Here is a 17,645-nt window from a genome sequence, read left to right as displayed (position 1 = left end):
CTGGCACTGTTTTAAACCATGTCCTTAATCAAAGCAGAGCAAGTTGGTAATTAGAGGCATATACCCTCACTGTAGCTACAAATATTTTCATTGAGCAAAATCATGGGTTCTCCAGAAACATGCTATGCCCCGGGGAAATTCCTGCCCCCCAGCTCTTTACTATGCCTGCCCCAGGGAAATCAAGGAAGCCCAATGAGCTTTGATGCAGACGCAGTCTGTGACATGTTGAAGCATCCGGGTTTTGTTTCTGCTTCCTGTTATTGCGTATTGTTCCTTCCTATGATGACATATGCAGATGTATTTGGCAAAGGGAAACACTGTGGAATCTGCCTGGAGGCTGAGCTGCAACAAGGAAATAAACAGCCCACGCCTCTTTCCTTACTGTCCGATAAAGGATAAAGAGGGACTGAATGGATTTTTATTTCTACCTGCCTTTTTGTTTTTATCTTCGAAATTGTGAGCTTTACCATCTTTTTGTTGCTTAGATTCTAAGGCCAGAAGGAGCCTTTACAGCTAGTCTGACCTGACCTCTCATTTTCTTAGAAGGTTCCATGAAGCTTCTTAGAAGCTTCAGGACTTAGCTTCATGACACCACAAAAATAAAGAAGTGAACCTGACTCACTGAGAAATAAGGTTTACTGACTCTTCATCACCCTGTGGGGATTTTGCTTGTTTGGCCTCAGAAGGGCATACTCAGGACTGATCGTTAAAAAGGGGAACAAAGAGGACCTGGAAAATTATAGACTGGTCAACCCAACTTCAATGCCTGAAAAGATACTGGAACAAGTAATTTAACAGTCAATGTGTAAGTACCTAGAGGATAATAGGGCTATAAGGAAAAGTCAGCAAGAAAAAATCATGTCTTTCTTTGATAGCATTACTGGCCTAGTGGCTGGGGGGAAGCAGACGACGTGATATGCTTTGATTTTTGTAAGGCTTTTGACACAGTCCTACAAGACATTCTCATAAGCAAACTAGGGAAATGGGGTGTAGATCAGTGCTTCTCAAAGCCTGGCCGCCGCTTGTTCCGGGAAAGCCCCTGGCGGTCCAAGCCAGTTTGTTTACCTGCCACGTCCGCAGGTTCGGCTGATGGCGGCTCCCACTGGCCGCGGTTCGCCACTCCAGGCCAATGGGAGCTGCAGGAAGGGCGGCCAGCACATCCCTCAGCCCGCGCCGCTTCCCGCAGCCCCCATTGGCCTGAGATGGCGAACCGTGGCCAGTGGGAGCCGCGATCAGCCAAACCTGCCAACGCAGCCGGTACACAAACCAGCCCGGACCGCCAGGGGCTTTCCCGGAACAAGCGGCGGACCGGCTTTGAGAAGCACTGGTCTAGATGAAATCACTATAAGGTGGGTGCAGAACTGGTTGAACGACCACACTTGAAGAGTAGTTATCAAAGGTTCACTGTCAAGCTGGGAGGCCATCTCTAGTGGGTTCCTGCAGGGTTCAGTCCTGTGTCTGGTACAATTCAATATTGTCACTAATGACTTGGACAACCAAGTGGAGAGTATGTGCAGATGACACCAAGCTGGGAGGGGTTGCAAACACTTCAGGGGACAGGTTTAAAATTCAGAAACAACAAGGAGTCTGGTGGCACCGTAAAGACTAACAGATTTATATGGGCATAAGCTTTCGTGGGTAAAAAACCCACTTTTTCAGATGCATGGAGTGAAAATTACAGATGCAGGCATTATATATTGAAACATGAAGAGAAGAGAGTTACCTTACAAGTGGAGAACCAGTGTTGACAGGGCCAATTCACTCAGGGTGGATGAGGTCCACTCCCAATAATTGATGAGGAGATGTCAATTCCAGGAGAGGCAAAGCTGCTTTTGTAGTGAGCCAGCCACTCCCAGTCCCTATTCAAGCCCAAATTAATGGTGTTAAATTTGCAAATGACTTGTAGCTCTGCAGTTTCTCTTTGAAGTCTGTTTCTGAAGTTTTTTTGTTGAAGGATGGCTACTTTTAAATCTGTTCTAGACTGTCCAGGGAGATTGAAGTGCCCTCCTACTGGCTTTTGTATGTTACCATTCCTGATGTCTGATTTGTGTCCATTTATTCTTTTACGTAGAGACTGTCCGGTCTGGCCAATGTACATGGCAGAGGGGCATTGCTGGCACATGATGGCATATATCACATTAGTAGAAGTGCAGGTGAATGAGTCCCTGATGGTACGGCTGGTGTGGTTGGGTCCTCTGATGGTGTCGCTAGAGTAGATATGGGGACAGAGTAAGCAACAAGGTTTGTTACAGGGATTGGTGCCTGGATTAGTGTTTCTGTGGTTTAGTGTGTAGTTGCTGGTGAGTATTTGCTTCAGGCTGGGGGGCTGTCTGTAAGCAAGGACTGCCCTGCCTCCCAAGATCTGTGAGAGTAAGGGATCATTTTCCAGGATAGGTTGTAGATCGTTGATGATGTGCTGGAGAGGCTTTAGCTGGGGGCTGTATGTAATGGCCAGTGATGTTCTCTTATTTTCCTTGTTGGGCCTGTCCTGTAGTAGGTGATTTCTGGGTACCCGTCTCACTCTGTCAATCTGTTTCCTCACTTCCCCATGTGGGTATTGTGTAGTGGGTATTGTAGTTTTAAGAATACTTGATAAAGATCTTGTAGGTGTTTGTCTCTGGCTAAGGGATTAGAGCAAATTCAGTTGAATCTTTGGGCTTGGCTGTAGACAATGGATCGTTTGATGTGGTCTGGATGGAAGCTGGAGGCATGTAGGTAAGAATAGCAATCAGTAGGTTTCCAATATAGGGTGGTGTTTATGTGGCCACTGTCGTGTCCTGTCATGTCCAGGAAGTGGATCTCTTGTGTGGACTGGTGGATCTCTTGTGTGGCTGAGGTTGATGGTGGGGTGGAAATTGTTGAAATCCAAGTGGAATTCTTCAAGGGCATCCTTCCCGTGGGTCTATATGATGAAGATGTCATCAGTGTAGTGCAAGCAGAGGACAGGTGTTAGGGGACGAGAGCTGAGGAAGCATTGTTCTGTCAGCCACTTTAAAATTCAAAGTGACCTTGTCAGATTGGAGCATTCGTCTGAATTCAGCAAGATGAAATTCAATGACAAGTGCAAAGTACTACTTTTAGGAAAGTACATGTTAAGGGCTGTGTTAGAGAGGGCAGCGATCAATTATTCTTCATATGCACTGAAGGCAGGACAAGATGAAAGAGGCTTAATCTGCAGCAAGGAAGATTTAGGTTAGCTATTAGGAGAAGCTGTCTAACTATATAGATAGTTAAGCTCTGGACCAGGCTTCCAAAGGAGGTTGTGGAATCCCTGTCATTGGAGATTTTTAAGAACAGGTTGGATGAACATCTGTCAGCGATGGTCTAGATCACTGGTTCTCAAACTGTTGTGCTGGTGACCTCTTTCACACAGCAAGCCTCTGCGTGCGACCGCCCCTTATAAATTAAAAACACATTTTTATATATTTAACATCATTATAAATGCTGGAGGCAAAACAGGGTTTGGGGTGGAGGCTGACAGCTCACGACCCCCATGTAATACCTCACGACCCACTGAGGGGTCCCAACCCCCAGTTTGAGAACCCCTTGTCTAGACTGACTTGGTACTGCCTCAGTGCAGGGGGTTGGATTTGATGGCCTCTCGAGGTCTCTTCCAGCCCTACATTTGATTCTGTGAAGAAAGGGAGCCAGGAGTCAAAATTGGGGAGGAACTGGAGGACAGTAGATGACAGCAACGGGGGAGTGTGTGTGAAAGATTCTGTGGGAACAAAAATCACAGTGAAGCTTTTCTGAAGGGACCGTTTTGATTTTCTATCTTTAAATGATCTTTTTGCTTAAAATTTTATTTAATTGGATGCTATTGGTTTAATTATGGTATTTTTAATTTAATTTTATGATTGAAAAAGAATTAAGAAACCCTAATTTTAAAGTAATATAAAAATAATTTTGATATTTTTAATTTTAATATCATACAATATAATAATGGCAATTAATTAATCTGGATTGAGGCTGTGGCGCACCTTGAAGATAAGGACTAAGACCTTGAACTTGGTTCCATATTCTAGGGGAAGCCAGCGTAAGGAGTCAAGAACAAGGGTGAGGTGTTCCCAGTAGCCTGTGTTGCTCAGGCAATGCTCTGAAGTGTTCTGTGTTGACATGCCCAGGTATGTCACACTGTTGTAGTCAGTGGTGCAAGCAGAGCTGTTCCTTGGGTCGGGTGAATCGGGGCAATCGCTCTGGGCCCCGTACTTTGGAGGGCCCCGCGGGCTGGTGCGATTGGCTGGCATGTCCTGTTGGAGACAAATCTGTTACTTCCGCCCCAGACTCTCCACCCCCATAGGGACAGCCCTGAGTGCAAGTATGGTGGTACGGTACACCATAGCAGTAAGATATTTATACCTAGCGTGGCACACTGGAAAGCCACAGGAGGAGCTCACCCCCAGCCCTTCCATGCAGCTGCGTCTCCGGAGACCTCCTCCCTGGGATCTGTACAGCAGAAGTCTCCCGCGCAGCAGAGCCCCCAGGTAACCTGGGATGGATGTGGATCATGGGGAGGGGATGGGGAAAGCGCGGAGGCCCCGGACTGGGGGTGGGGTGGGGAGGGTAGGAGTCACGTGGGGAGATCATGTGGGGAGATCATGTGCCCCCTTCCTTGTGTCTCTCCATGAGTGCAGTGTACCAGCAAGAAATTACTTCTACTTGCACCACTGGTTGTAGTCCAGCCAAGAGGTGATGAAGATGTGAAGAACTGAGGCCAGGTCATGGTCCACCAAAATGGGACAGAGTCTCCTAGCCAGTTGGGAATGGTAATGTATTACTCACAGCTGCAGTGATGTGAGAGCTGAGCATCAGCAAGGAATCCAGGGGCCTCTTAGACTGTGGACTGAACTGACCAGTTGTGGGTGTGAACCTTCCACCCAAGGAAGCTTGCACAGTGACTGCAAACTCCTCAGCTGTATCACCTCTCCCTTGCTGCAGCCAGCTGTTCTGCAGCTAGGAGTTGATTTTATCCATCGTGATGGTAGCAGTGTGGTTGTATGTGGTGACGGATAGGTGGGGCTGTGTGTCATCTGAATATTGCTGGTACCTGAGTCCACGTCGTCTGACCAGGCCACCTAATGGCTGCAGGCAGAGGTTGACTAGGACCAGAGAGAGAACTGATCCAGGTGGGACTCCACAAGGAAAGGGAGTGGAGATGCAGTTTCCCATCACTGCTCCTTGACTGCATCCCTCCAGGAAGGGCCCAGACCAGTGGTGGGCAACCTGTGGCCTGCAAGCCGTACGCGACCAGTCAGGGTAATCTGCTGGTGGGCCGCGAGACAGTGTTTACATTCACCGTCTGCAGGCACAGCCACCCGCAGCTCCCAGTGGCCGTGATTCGCCATTCCCAGCCAATGGGAGCTGCGGGAAATGGTGGCCAGCACGTCCCTGCAGCCCGCGCCACTTCCCGCAGCTCCCGTTGGCAGGAAACAGCAAACTGTGGCCACTGGGAGCTGCGGGTGGCCGTGCCTGCAGATGGTCAATGTAAACACTATCTCGCGGCCTGCCAGGGGATTACCCTGATGGGCCACATGGGGCCTGCGGTTGCCCACGACTGGCCCAGACCATTTCAGCGCCACCTTGTGGCCTTTCTTCTGAATCCTTCCAGCAGAGAGAGGATGAGGTTTGCCCAGGGCCGTCCTACACAGCATACGCGGCTGCGTAGGCCACCAGAAAATTTGGGGCACCCCTGAGTCTTAGTGTCCACCCACCCGCCTCTTCCTATCCCTGTTCTGACCCTTCCTGCAGGCTCCCACCACAGCTGGCTGCTGCAGCCTGGTGAATCTTCCTCTGGAGGGGCTCTAGTAACTTAAAAGTGAAAAGCCTCCAGCCTGCCAGACCTATTAGCACAACACTGAAACTGTTAAAGAGCCATTCAACAGGGATTTGCCAACCCCCAGGTATATACTGTCAGTTTCTGAATTTACTGACAAAAACAGTTGTGCATGACTGTAATATTTACTCAGAATATGTTAGTCTACAGGACCTTAGTTTAAAATTTGCTTTAAAAATATTTCATTAGCGTGTTGCTGAAGATTATAAAATCACATCTCTAAAAAATCCTTGCATCGATTTTTTTAGATGCATAATCTGAGTATTCATCTTTAGCCTTAAATACGTGGATCTTCAGACATATAGTTTTTAAAATAAATCCTTCAAAAGATCACCTTGATCTAAAATACACATGCGAGCCCAGGCTGCCATCAGGCATAGGGGCACCCGTTTAATAATACTGCATAGGGCCCCATAAATCCTAAGTGTGGCCCTGGATTCGCCCTTGTGGAATAGACTGGGAGATCCAGCCCCATCTGGATTATGCAAGAGACTGCGTCAGAGACAGCCCCGGGAATTTCCCAGTTTTAAAAACACTATAAAGCTGGATGACATACTTCAAATAAATCATTCAGAACCACAGGGAGCAGAAGACACCCTGAATTGCATGAAGAAGTTGTGCAGCCGCAGGTATTGTCATCACATTTCTCTGCCGTGGTGCCCTTCAGCTGGGGCATCTGTGCGTCAGACGGCGGCCTCTTCCTTTCTTCTCCTTTGGTTGTCTGTGTGGTGCAGTCTTTTGAGGAAGTTTCCCACGGAAAGGTTAAAACAGAGAACAGCCTGTTTTCTAGTTATAGCAATGTTACTTAATGTTGCCTGTCTGGTAGCTCCAATCAGAAGCCAATCGATTAGAAGAGGTTTTCCTGCCGGGCTGGCTCCCACATAGCATGAGGAGGACTAGATGGAGTTTGTTCAGATGGGAATATTATACCTAGAGCTGAGTTTAATGTTTTTCCTCTTCCAGGAGCAGCTATGGCCAGAGTATCCAACCTGCGCACTGAGCTGATAGGATGTGACAGGTAATTATCGGTTCCTACTCATTCAGAAACTGCTAGTTCAGGTCTGCCCTGTCGTTGCTGGGCTGCCTTTGGAGATGAGTTTATGGGCCGGATTCTTAGTTTGGTTAAGGTGAGGCTGGAGTAATTCCATGTGCTCCATTGGTGCCACTCTGGATTTACACTGGTGCAGTTGTGATTAGGATCTGGCATTGCATCCATGAGCAGATGTTGTGCGTCGAGTCTATAAAGAGCCTTCACCCAGTGACAGACAGGAATGAAGGTGACCAGTTGCCTTTGATAGGAATTGTGTTGCTGTGCGCACCATTAGATGAGCACGTCAGTTAGCCGCTGTAGCAGTCGATGGTCAAATCCCACTTGGGTGATGTGGGTGGAATGCCGTTGAAGTCACGGAGTGGTACTCAATTAATTGGGGTAATTTGGTTTCATGAGTCCAACAAGGAAACGCCACCGATTTGAGCCTTGTGTTTAAGGTTAAATTGCCTCTGCTTAATACGCTGGGGCATGATGAGTGACTGAAGGCCCTACGGCTACAGACTGGGAAGAGACAAGCTCTTCCCATCACACCCAGAGGAAGCTCGCCTTCTTAGGGCACTCTGCCATCTTTGCATCGTTCTTGTCTAGACAGGTAGCTGTCTCCATTTGGTCTTGTCCAGAAATGAGCTCCCTGTCAGTGCTTAATCATAGAATATCAGGGTTGGAAGGGACTTCAGGAGGTATCTAGTCCAACCCCCTGCTCAAAGCAGGACCAATCCCCAACTAAATCATCCCAGCCAGGGCTTTGTCAAGCCTGACCTTAAAAACCTCTAAGGAAGGAGATTCCACCACCTCCCCAGGTAACCCATTCCAGTGCTGGAATAATGATGGCTCCGTTCAAATGTCCCGAATGTCTGGATGATAAAAGGAACAGTTATTTATATCACAGTCACTGTGGTTCTTCATTGAGCCCCACTATGTGTAGATCCCATTTGATCCACATGGATAAAGCCTTGAAGAATAAACCATCTTTTTTTATTGCCAATTTCACCAAGGCTAGCACAGATCGTGCTGTGGCTTGTCTGGGTTTTTTCCCCAATAGTTACCACCATGAAGTTGACTGTCCCTGCCGGATGGAGGTAAAGAGCCAAATTTAATTTCAAGATGATTGTAAAATTCGATATCCTGGGTGATTTCTGATTTAGCTTCAGGGGAGGGCCTGATGTGTGTGTGTATAGCACCCACATGACAACTCCCAAGGAGGACTTCTAGGTGCTACCACAATAAATAATAATGTTCTCCCTTTGGCGTGAATGGTAGTCAATATTCGGGGGCATGCAGTGCTGTTTCTGTTAAGATGAGCAATGGATGATACGAGTCAGGATATTCTTTGGTGCAATTTGGGATATTTTCAAAGAATGGACCCAAAGTCCTGTTTCCCTGAACACCACAGAAACAAAAGGAAGCAGGCAGCTTCCTTGCTGAGAAATTCCCAAATCTGCCCCTCCAGTGAGCTCTGTGCCCAAGAAGCTCTGCTCTCTGCTTCTTCTCAGAGGGCTTGGCTACACTTGAAAGTTGCAGCCCTGGGAGTTACAGCGCTGGTCATGCAGCTGTGCAGGAACAGCGCTGGTGTGTGGCCACACTCACAGCTACCAGCGCTGGTGTGTGGCCACATTTGCAGCATTTACAGCGCTGTTGGGAGTGCTGCATTATGGGCAGCTATCCCAGCGTTCAAGTGGCAACAACGTGCTTTTCAAAAGAGGGGAGTGGAGGGTGGTGTACTGTGACAGGGAGCGGGGAAGAGAGAGAGAGTGGATTTTTGGAGCCAACACTGTGTGTTAGCTTCCTGGATTGAAAAATCACAAAATGTTCGCGAACCCTTAGTCTTAATTGCAAACAGCCTGCATCCAACGCTGTTTCTCTGTCAAGCAAACATTCGCTCCCTGCCTCTCATTTGATCGTTCACAGCCAGGTACAGATAGCTCCTGTTTGCTGTGATCAGTGTTTGTTTTTTTAGATAAGCAGTTCAACGGAGCTCCGATCGGAGTTCACAACAAAACAAAGAGAGGCTGCATAACAAAACAAAGAGAGTAATTTAGTTAAAAGCATTCTGGGATATCTCCTTATTCCCTGGAGGCCAATAAAAGCGCTGGTGTGTGTCCACACTTGATGAGCAGCGCTGGATCACCAGCGCTGCAATCGCTACACCCCAACCTGACCAGGTGTACAGCCAGCGCTGCAGCCAGGGAGTTGCAGCGCTGGATGTGCCTTGCAGGTGTGGACGGTTACTAATTGCAGCGCTGGAAAGCCTCTACCAGCGCTGCAACTTGCAAGTGTACCCAAGCCCAGAGTCACGCTTATGACTGCTTCTCCAGGTTTTCTGCCTTGAAGGGTGTAGTGAAGTGGTCATCAAGGGGTTTGCTGGGTTAGTCAGAGCACAGTCACACTCCACTCCTCGCTTACTTCTTGTTTAGTTATTGGGTATGCTTCTTGTGCACTGAGCAGTCCCTTTATTACAAAAGAAGGGGCTTGTCTACACTTGAAAGTTAATTCAGATTAAAGTAGGGTGTGAATTTAAAGTGCAATAACTATTCCTGATTAACTCCATGTGAGGACACTCTTATTCCAGAATGAGTGCCTTGTTCCAGTTTAGCTTAATCCGCTTTCAGGAGTAGCTAGCCTGGATTAGACAAGCCTTACACACAGGCTGCAAAACCAGTAACCTAGCCCTTGTGTTTGCAATCATCCCTCTCAACTCTCACAGTTTTGTTCAGTCCTTTCATGTGCCTTGGATGGTCTCCACTGTTTGTAGCTGTCTCTGCTACATGAAGGGTCTTATCTGTTCCTTCCAGTCTGCAAGTGCTTGGCAATGCCCTGGGAGTTCATGAGATTTCATGGGATTGTCTTTGGGCTAGACTTACAAGGTGACACTGACAGTAACGAAAGAGCCATGAGGACAGAAACAAATGGTTCTGTGACTAGATCAGAATCCAGAGCAACAGAGCACGATGTGCAGATTCCCATCCTCCCAGGAACCAGAACCAGGGCCCAGTCTGAAGGAGCTGCCCACTTATCCTGCAAAGGGGTCCCCAGACTGATGCTACGCTGTTGCCTAATGTGGAAGGTTTAGGAGCAGTAGAGGGGGTCTTAGGAAGACTCGAGGCTCTATCCTCAGAAACACTCTGGAGCAGCAGCAAATAGGGCAGTTCTCTGGCGTGTGTGATTCAGGAGCTCAGACTAGAGGCTCACAATGGTCCCTTCTGGGTTAACCGGGGTAGCCAGTTAGCTTTGCAGGGATCACAGTCATCCTGGTCCCCTGGTGGCAGAGATTAAGGCGCTCTGCTGGCCCATCTCTGGGACAGTCTCAGCCCTGCAGGCTGTTGCGGATGAAGGTCGGTTGTCCCTGTGGATATCAAAGGTAAGGAAGGCTCTAAATAGTGGATCAGACTGGGAGGCTTGGGGCATGTCTAGATTAAATTTAGTTGGAGCTCACATGGGCAGCGGAATGAGAGCGCACACAAGAGAAGTGAGGGGATGTTTCTTGTTTTCTAGCTGTTCAAATCACTGCTTCGTTGCCCCACAAAGCTCCTTCTATGACTCCAGCCCTCATCCCTTCCCCAAGAATCTTTCTCTGATGGAGTTGGGCAGCCGTTGGAAGGCCAGTGACGAAGTCGGCTCAGTGGCCTTCAGGTGGGCTGCAGAGGTGCCTCAAGGGGAGACAAGAAGGAGGATGAACCGGCTTGCCAGATCATTCTCGGACTTTGACTTAATGAGGATGCTGAACAGTTCCCTGGTGGAAGGTACCGATATAGACTGCTTCCTTTTCTGTGCGCTGAGTAGAGATAATCTGTGCACTCCCAGGCCTCAGGGAAGCTTAGATCTAAGCTCAGACTCCACTGATTTCGTTAGCGACCGAAGAAGTGCGGAATTCTGCAGCTCTTGTGCTATGGGTAACTGGGGGGAGGGCCTGATTCTCTCCTCAAACCTATTTTACTGATGCAAACTCCATGGACTTCAGTCAAGCTGCTCCTAGATTCCTACCGGGCTAAGTGGGATAAGAATTGGGCCTCCCAAGTTTGAAACCTGGGGCCCCTGCAACTGCCAGATTCAGAGTTTACATCTATCTTTCTAGTTAATAAATTTGTTTGTTTATTCTACCTGAAGCAGTGCGTTTGGGTTGAAGCATGTCAGAGGCTCCCCTTGAGGGTGGGTCCGCACCACACCGCCCTCCTGCCCAGTGCCCCACTCTTATGCCCAGCACCCCCTCACCCAGAGACCTCCACCACAGATCTCTATGCCCAGCCCCCACTCCTCCCAGAGACCTCCCCTGCTGGCCTCCCACTACAACTGCACAGTACCCTGCACAACACACTGCTCTCCCAGTGCCTCCCTCCCATAGACCTCCCCATTGCCCACCACCTTCCTCACAGTCCCACCATCACAGCTGCACAGCACCCCATGTTCCTGAGGGGATTCTGCACCAAAAAATTAAAAATTCTGTGCACAATATTTTAAAATTCTGCAAATTTTATTTGTCAATAAATAAATGTGGAGGCTCCAACATGGCAGTGGGGAGCACACGCCACTGGTTGCATGGAGGTGGGAGATCACCCTGCAGCCTCCCCCTACCCCACCCCAGGGCAGGGACACGGCAGTGAGGCTGCACCCGACCCTGACACAGTGAAAGGGCCAGACCTGCCCCAGAAACACCCTGGGGCCCTGCCCCCGTGTGCCAGGCGCACCAGGTGTGGGTGAGCAGGCTCAGCCCGGCAGCAGGATCCAAGTGCAGAGGGACTTAATGTGGGGGGATCCAGGTGGGGGTAGGAGAGTTCTCTGTGGGGCAATCTGGGTGCGGGTGGCTCAGTGGGAGATCTGGATGCACAGAAGCTCATTGGGGGGTTCAAGGTGCAGGGGCAATGGGACTCTGCAGAGGATCCAGGTGAAGGTGTTTGGGGCTCAGCGGGGGGGGTCTAGGTGCAGGGGAGGTGGGGTTCATTTGGGTGGGGATCCAGGTGCAGGCGTTAGGGCTCAGTGGGGAGGGTGTCTGGGGGGGCTCATCGGGGTGGTACAGATGCAGGGGAGATGGGGCTTGTCAGTGTGAGGGTTCAATGGGCCTGCTTAACAGGGGAGCCCCAACTTCTGCCAAGGAGATGCCGCATGCTGGGCTCCAGCTTCCCCCCTGCCCCCACTTCCCCCATCCCCTTCTCTTCCCCATCCCATGCCCCTTCCCCACCACTCCATCTCCTCCCCACCCCCCTTTCTTTCTCCTTGCCCCTGCTTCTCCCCCGCTCCCGCTTCCCCCCATCTCCTTCTTTTCCCCATCCCATGTCCTTTCCCCACCGCTCCATCTCCTCCCCAGGCTTGGGGACCAGGGCGGAAAACACCCCCCAGCACGATCTGGTGGAGTGGAGCGGGTTGGGGCCGGGTTGCTCCACTTCCTGCCTCCAGGTGATTGCAGGGTGGTCCTGACCCCACACTCATGGGGTGGCGGGAAGTGGAGTGACCCGGCCCCAGCCTGCTCTGCTCTGCTCCCCTGGCTCCCGGACTTTGGGGGAGGGGGGAACCGCCCCCCAGCACTCACCAGCGGCGGGAAGTGGAGCGACCTGGCCCCAGCTTTCCTGGCCGGCTCTGCTGGCCGGGGGATCGGGCTGGCCGGGGCCCCTTCTGACTCTGGGCCCTGTGCTATTGTAAACCCAGTACTGCATACACTTGATGTTTTCAGATCCCGTATCCTTCAAGAACAACACCTTCACGCGTGCAGAGACCTTCATCTACAAATACACCCGCTCCAAGCTGTACACAATCCAAGACGAGGAACACAAGAGTTTTGTCCTGTGGCGTCACACCGGCCAGGCCCAGCTGTTGGCGGTGCATTTACAAGGCCCCAATAACAATGAAGCAGGTAAATTACAAAATAGTTCTTTCCTCTGGCCCCACCCCCAGTTTATCTCCTCTTGCTCAGTTACCTGCTGATATAAGTGTGAGGTTCTGGGGATCACTCAGACCAGCGAGGGAATCAGTCACCGCCTGCCTGGGTAATTTTGGGGGCCTTAATGCTGGCTGCTATGGGTGAGAGGTCTGACACCAGTAGCTGGCCTGCAAGCACAAGCCTAGTTACTCACTTCCACCAGCCTAGTTACTCCTTGCAGGGTGTCCTCAGCAACCCCTTCTGGTCCCATGTCTCCCCACATCCGTCTCCCTGAGTTCTTAATTACAGACACTTGGACTTTTCCCACTCTGGTTCATCAACCAGTGAAAACTCGCCCCCAATTATCAGTTCACTCTGGGACACCCACACTCGGGCGGCTCTAGCGATTTCGCCGCCCCAAGCACGGCGGCACGCCGCGGGGGGCGCTCTGCCGGTCACCGGTCCTGCGGCTCCGGTGGACCTCCCACAGACGTGCCTGCGGAGGGTCCGCTGGTCCCGCGGCTCCGGTGGACCTCCCGCAGGCACGCCTGCGGATGCTCCACCCCAGCCGCGGGACCAGCGGACCCGCCGCAGGCACACCTGCGGGAGGTCCACCGGAGCCGCCTGCCGCCCTCCCGGCGACCGGCAGAGCGCCCCCCGTGGCATGCCGCCCCAAGCACGCGTTGGCGTGCTGGGGCCTGGAGCCGCCCCTGCCCACACTCCACACAGTTTGGACACCAGAGGCCCGCCTGGGGTGGAAATAAACAAACCGCTTATGGAATAGAAAAATCATAGCTTCCTAGATGGAATAGTGCGGAAAAGCAAACACAGACAAGTTACACGGAAAGCAAATGCAAAGACGCAATCTCGGGCTTTACACTTTTACATTGGCTCAATTCCCTTTTCTAATCGAAGTTGCCCGGTGCCTCTGAACATTTTCACAGTGTGCCCTCTGTCCTAGGAAGGATCCACTGTTTCGTGGACAGCACCCCACTTAAATGTTAGCTCTCCCTTTCAGGATAAAAAACCTCAAACCCAATCCTGTGTTTATAAAAAGGGCAGGTCTACACTACAATCTTAAGTCGACCTATGTTACCTTCAGTTGTAGTGGCTGATCTCCACACTACCCTCCTTCTGTTGGTGGTGGTCATCCTCACCAGGAGCACTTTCACTGACTGAAAAGGGGCAATGGGGGAGGGGTTGAGATCCAGAGCTGTCAGCTCCATGCAGCTCCCCACCGGGAGCCCAGCTGCCCCCTGGGTTTCTTGCCTCCCTGCTCCCAGCCGGGAACTGGGGGGTAGTTGCTCAGGGCTTCTCGCCTCCGGTGGGGAGATCTGCATCCAGAGTTCAGTTGGCTGCCATGCTCCTGGCGGGGAGCCGAGAGCCCAGTGCTCAGCAGGGCTCCCAGTGGGGAGCCTGGCCAGCAGCCCAAACCGGGACCCTACGTGGCAGCCTGGCTTGGAGCGGAGACACAGCAGTGGGAGCCCGGAGCAGGGCTTTTTTGTCAATTTCACGGCTCCAAGCCCATGTAAGGAACACAGTGTCTACACAGACACTGCGTCACCCTAACACTGACATAAGCCCTAGGCCTCTCAGCAGCTTATATGGACCTAATTATGCCAGTGTCTACAAGACAGCCTTAAATTGGCTGTTGGTCTTCTTGTCAATTTCACAGCAGGTGCCCTGAAACTGACAAGGAAGTGGGGCAGCTAGAACCCAGTTGCTCTAGTAGGACCATGTGACGTTCCCCTGGTGTTATCTGGACCAATGATCTGCTAGGTCACCCCAATCCTTGACTCTGGGAGCCAACCTGACCCTGCTCTGCTGAGAGACCCCCCACTCCTGGGCTGGTCACGCACAGCCTCTGGCATGTAAGCTGCTCTCAGCTACTTGCAACAGAATGACACTAGCCAGTATCTCCAGTCCCAGACACAACCCTAGGAACCTCCATCTTGCAGGGTCCAGTTATGCCCTTGGGACGCTGCAAGCTTATATGAATTCGTCAATTTAACAAAGAAATTGATCTGTACCAGGCTTGTTATCCCAAGAGGAGTCTCTGACACACTGCAAACCAAACGCACTGCTTCAGGTAGAACAAACACACAGTTTTATTAACTACAAAGATAGATTTTAAGTGATTACAAGTCAGAGCATAACAAGTCAGATTTGGTCAAATGAAATAAAAGCAAAACTCATTCTAAGCTGATCTTAACACTTTCAGTGCCCTTACAAACTTAGCTGCTTCTCACCACAGGCTGGCTGGCTGCCCTTCAGCCAGGCTCTCCCCTTTGATCAGCGCTTCAGTCGCTTGGTGGTGGTGTCTGTACATATAGGTGGAAGAGAGAGAGCATGGAAAACGTCTCTCCCTTTTATCATGTTCTTTCTTCCATCTTGACTTTGCCCCCCCACCCCTCGCCCCCTTCAGAGTCAGGTGAGCATTACCTCATCGCAGTCCAAAACTGACCAAAGGAAGGTGGGGGGGTGACTCACTTGAGAGTCCAACAGATGCTTTGTTGCTGCCTAGGCCAGTGTCCTTTGTTCCTGTGAGGCTGGGCTGGGTTTGTCCCGTCCATGCCCTGATGAGGTGTGAACTACCCCTCTGCTCTTGGAGAGTTTTGCCTGGGCTGGTTTTAAGCCATGAGGACACATTTTCAGCCTCATAACTAGATACATGAAATTACAACCTATAACATCACTGTAACAACAACAGTTACTACAACATTACTATAACAATAATGTTCCATCTCCACCCTCTGACAAATTGAGGCTAGGGACACCATTCCTTACCCATCCTGGCTAATAGCCATTAATGGACTTAACCTCCATGAATTTATCCAGTTCTCTTTTAAACCCTGTTGTAGTCCTAGCCTTCACAACCTCCTCAGGCAAGGAGTTCCACAAGTTGACTGTGCGCTGTGTGAAGAACTTCCTTTTATTTGTTTTAAACCTGCTGCCCATTAATTTCATTTGGTGGCCCCTAGTTCTTATATTATAGGAACAAGTAAATAACTTTTCCTTATTCACTATCTCCACACCACTCATGATTTTATAGACCTCTATCATATCCCCCCTTAGCCTCCTCTTTTCCAAGCTGAAAAGTCCTAACCTCTTATTTTTTCCAATGTGCATTACTTTACATTTATCCACATTAAATTTAATTTGCCATTTTGTTGCCCAATCACTTAGTTTTGTGAGATCTTTTTGAAGTTCTTCACAGTCTGCTTTGGTCTTAACTATCTTGAGCAGTTTAGTATCTTCTGCAAACTTTGCCACCTCACTGTTTACCCCTTTCTCCAGAACATTTATGAATACGTTGAATAGGATTGGTCCTAGGACTGACCCTTGGGGAACACCACTAGTTACCCCTCTTCATTCTGAAAATTTACCATTTATTCCTATCCTTTGTTCCCTGTCTTTTAACCAGTTCTTAATCCATGAAAGGACCTTCCCTCTTATCCCATGACAACTTAATTTACATAAGGGTCTTTGGTGAGGGACTTTGTCAAAGGCTTTCTGGAAATCTAGGCACACTATGTCCACTGGATCCCCCTTGTCCACATGTTTGTTGACCCCTTCAAAGAACTCTAATAGATTAGTAAGACACGATTTCCCTTTACAGAAACCATGTTGACTTTTGCCCAACATTTTATATTCTTCTATGTGTCTGACAATTTTATTCTTTACTATTGTTTCAACTAATTTGCCCGGTACTGACGTTAGACTTACCAGTCTGTAATTGCCGGGATCACCTCTAAAACCCTTTTTAAATATTGGCATTACATTAGCTATCTTCCAGGCATTGGGTACAGAAGCCGATTTAAAGGACAGGTTACAAATCATAGTTAATAGTTCCGCAATTTCACATTTGAGTTCTTTCAGAACTCTTGGGCTAATGCCATCTGGTCCCGGTGACTTGTTACTGTTAAATTTATCAATTAATTCCAAAACTTCCTCTCGTGACACTTCAATCTGTGACAGTTCCTCAGATTTGTCACCTACAAAGGACGGCTCAGGTTTGGGAATCTCACTAACATCCTCAGCCGTGAAGACTGAAGCAAAGAATTCATTTAGTTTCTCTGCAATGACTTTATCGTCTTTAAGTGCTCCTTTTGTATCTCGATCATCCAGGGGCCCCACAGCTTCCTGCTTCTGATGTACTTAAAAAACATTTTATTACCTTTTGAGTTTTTGGCTAGCCGTTCTTCAAACTGCTTTTGGGCTTTTCTTATTACATATTTACACTTGATTTGGCAGTGTTTATGCTCCTTTCTATTTACCTCACTAGGATTTGACTTCCACTTTTGAAAAATGCCTTTCTATCTCTCACTGCTTCTTTTACATGGTTGTTAAGCCACGGTGGCTCTTTTTTAGTTCTTTTACTGTGTTTTTTAATTTGGGGTATACATTGAAGTTGGGCCTTTATTATGGTGTCTTTGAAAAGTGTCCATGTACCTTGCAGGGATTTCACTCTAGTCACTAAAAGAACAGGAGTACTTGTGGCACCTTAGAGACTAACAAATTTATTTCAGCATGAGCTTTCGTGAGCTACAGCTCACTTCTTCGGATGCATCTCTAGTCACTGTACCTTTTAATTTCTGTTTAACTAACCTCCCCATTTTTGCATAGTTGCCCTTTCTGAAATTAAATTCCACAGTGCTGGGCTGTTGAGGTGTTCTCCCGCCACAGGAATGTTAAATGTTATTATGTTATGGTCACTATTTCCAAGCGGTCCTGTTATACTTACCTCTTGGACCAGATCTTGTGCTCCACTCAGGAGTAAATTGAGAATTGCCTCTCCTCTTGTGGGTTCCTGTACCAGCTGCTCCATGAAGCAGTCATTTAACGTATTGAGAAATTTTGTCTCTGCATTTCATCCTGAGGTGACATGTACCCAGTCAATATGGGGATAACTG

The 17,645-nt window shown here is 49.3% G+C and overlaps 1 protein-coding gene across 1 annotated transcript in view; it reads left to right on the top strand.

Annotated features, from left to right (window-relative positions):
* Positions 1-724: 724 nt before the first annotated feature.
* The window catches only part of LOC123365397 (interleukin-1 beta-like), a 30,079-nt gene continuing 13,158 nt past the window's right edge, over positions 725-17,645 (top strand). Inside the window, exons 1-4 of the mRNA XM_045008208.1 lie at positions 725-805; positions 6,797-6,851; positions 10,377-10,624; positions 12,547-12,726. Of these exons, the coding sequence (XP_044864143.1) occupies positions 6,805-6,851; positions 10,377-10,624; positions 12,547-12,726 (475 nt within the window). The 5' untranslated portion in view covers positions 725-805; positions 6,797-6,804. The remainder of the gene's footprint in view (positions 806-6,796; positions 6,852-10,376; positions 10,625-12,546; positions 12,727-17,645) is intronic.

The sequence above is a fragment of the Mauremys mutica genome, chromosome 2, assembly GCF_020497125.1.
Source record: "Mauremys mutica isolate MM-2020 ecotype Southern chromosome 2, ASM2049712v1, whole genome shotgun sequence".
Lineage (NCBI taxonomy): Eukaryota > Metazoa > Chordata > Testudines > Geoemydidae > Mauremys > Mauremys mutica.
Note: the sequence above shows the minus strand (reverse complement) of the source record. Positions and strands in the feature narration are given on the sequence as shown.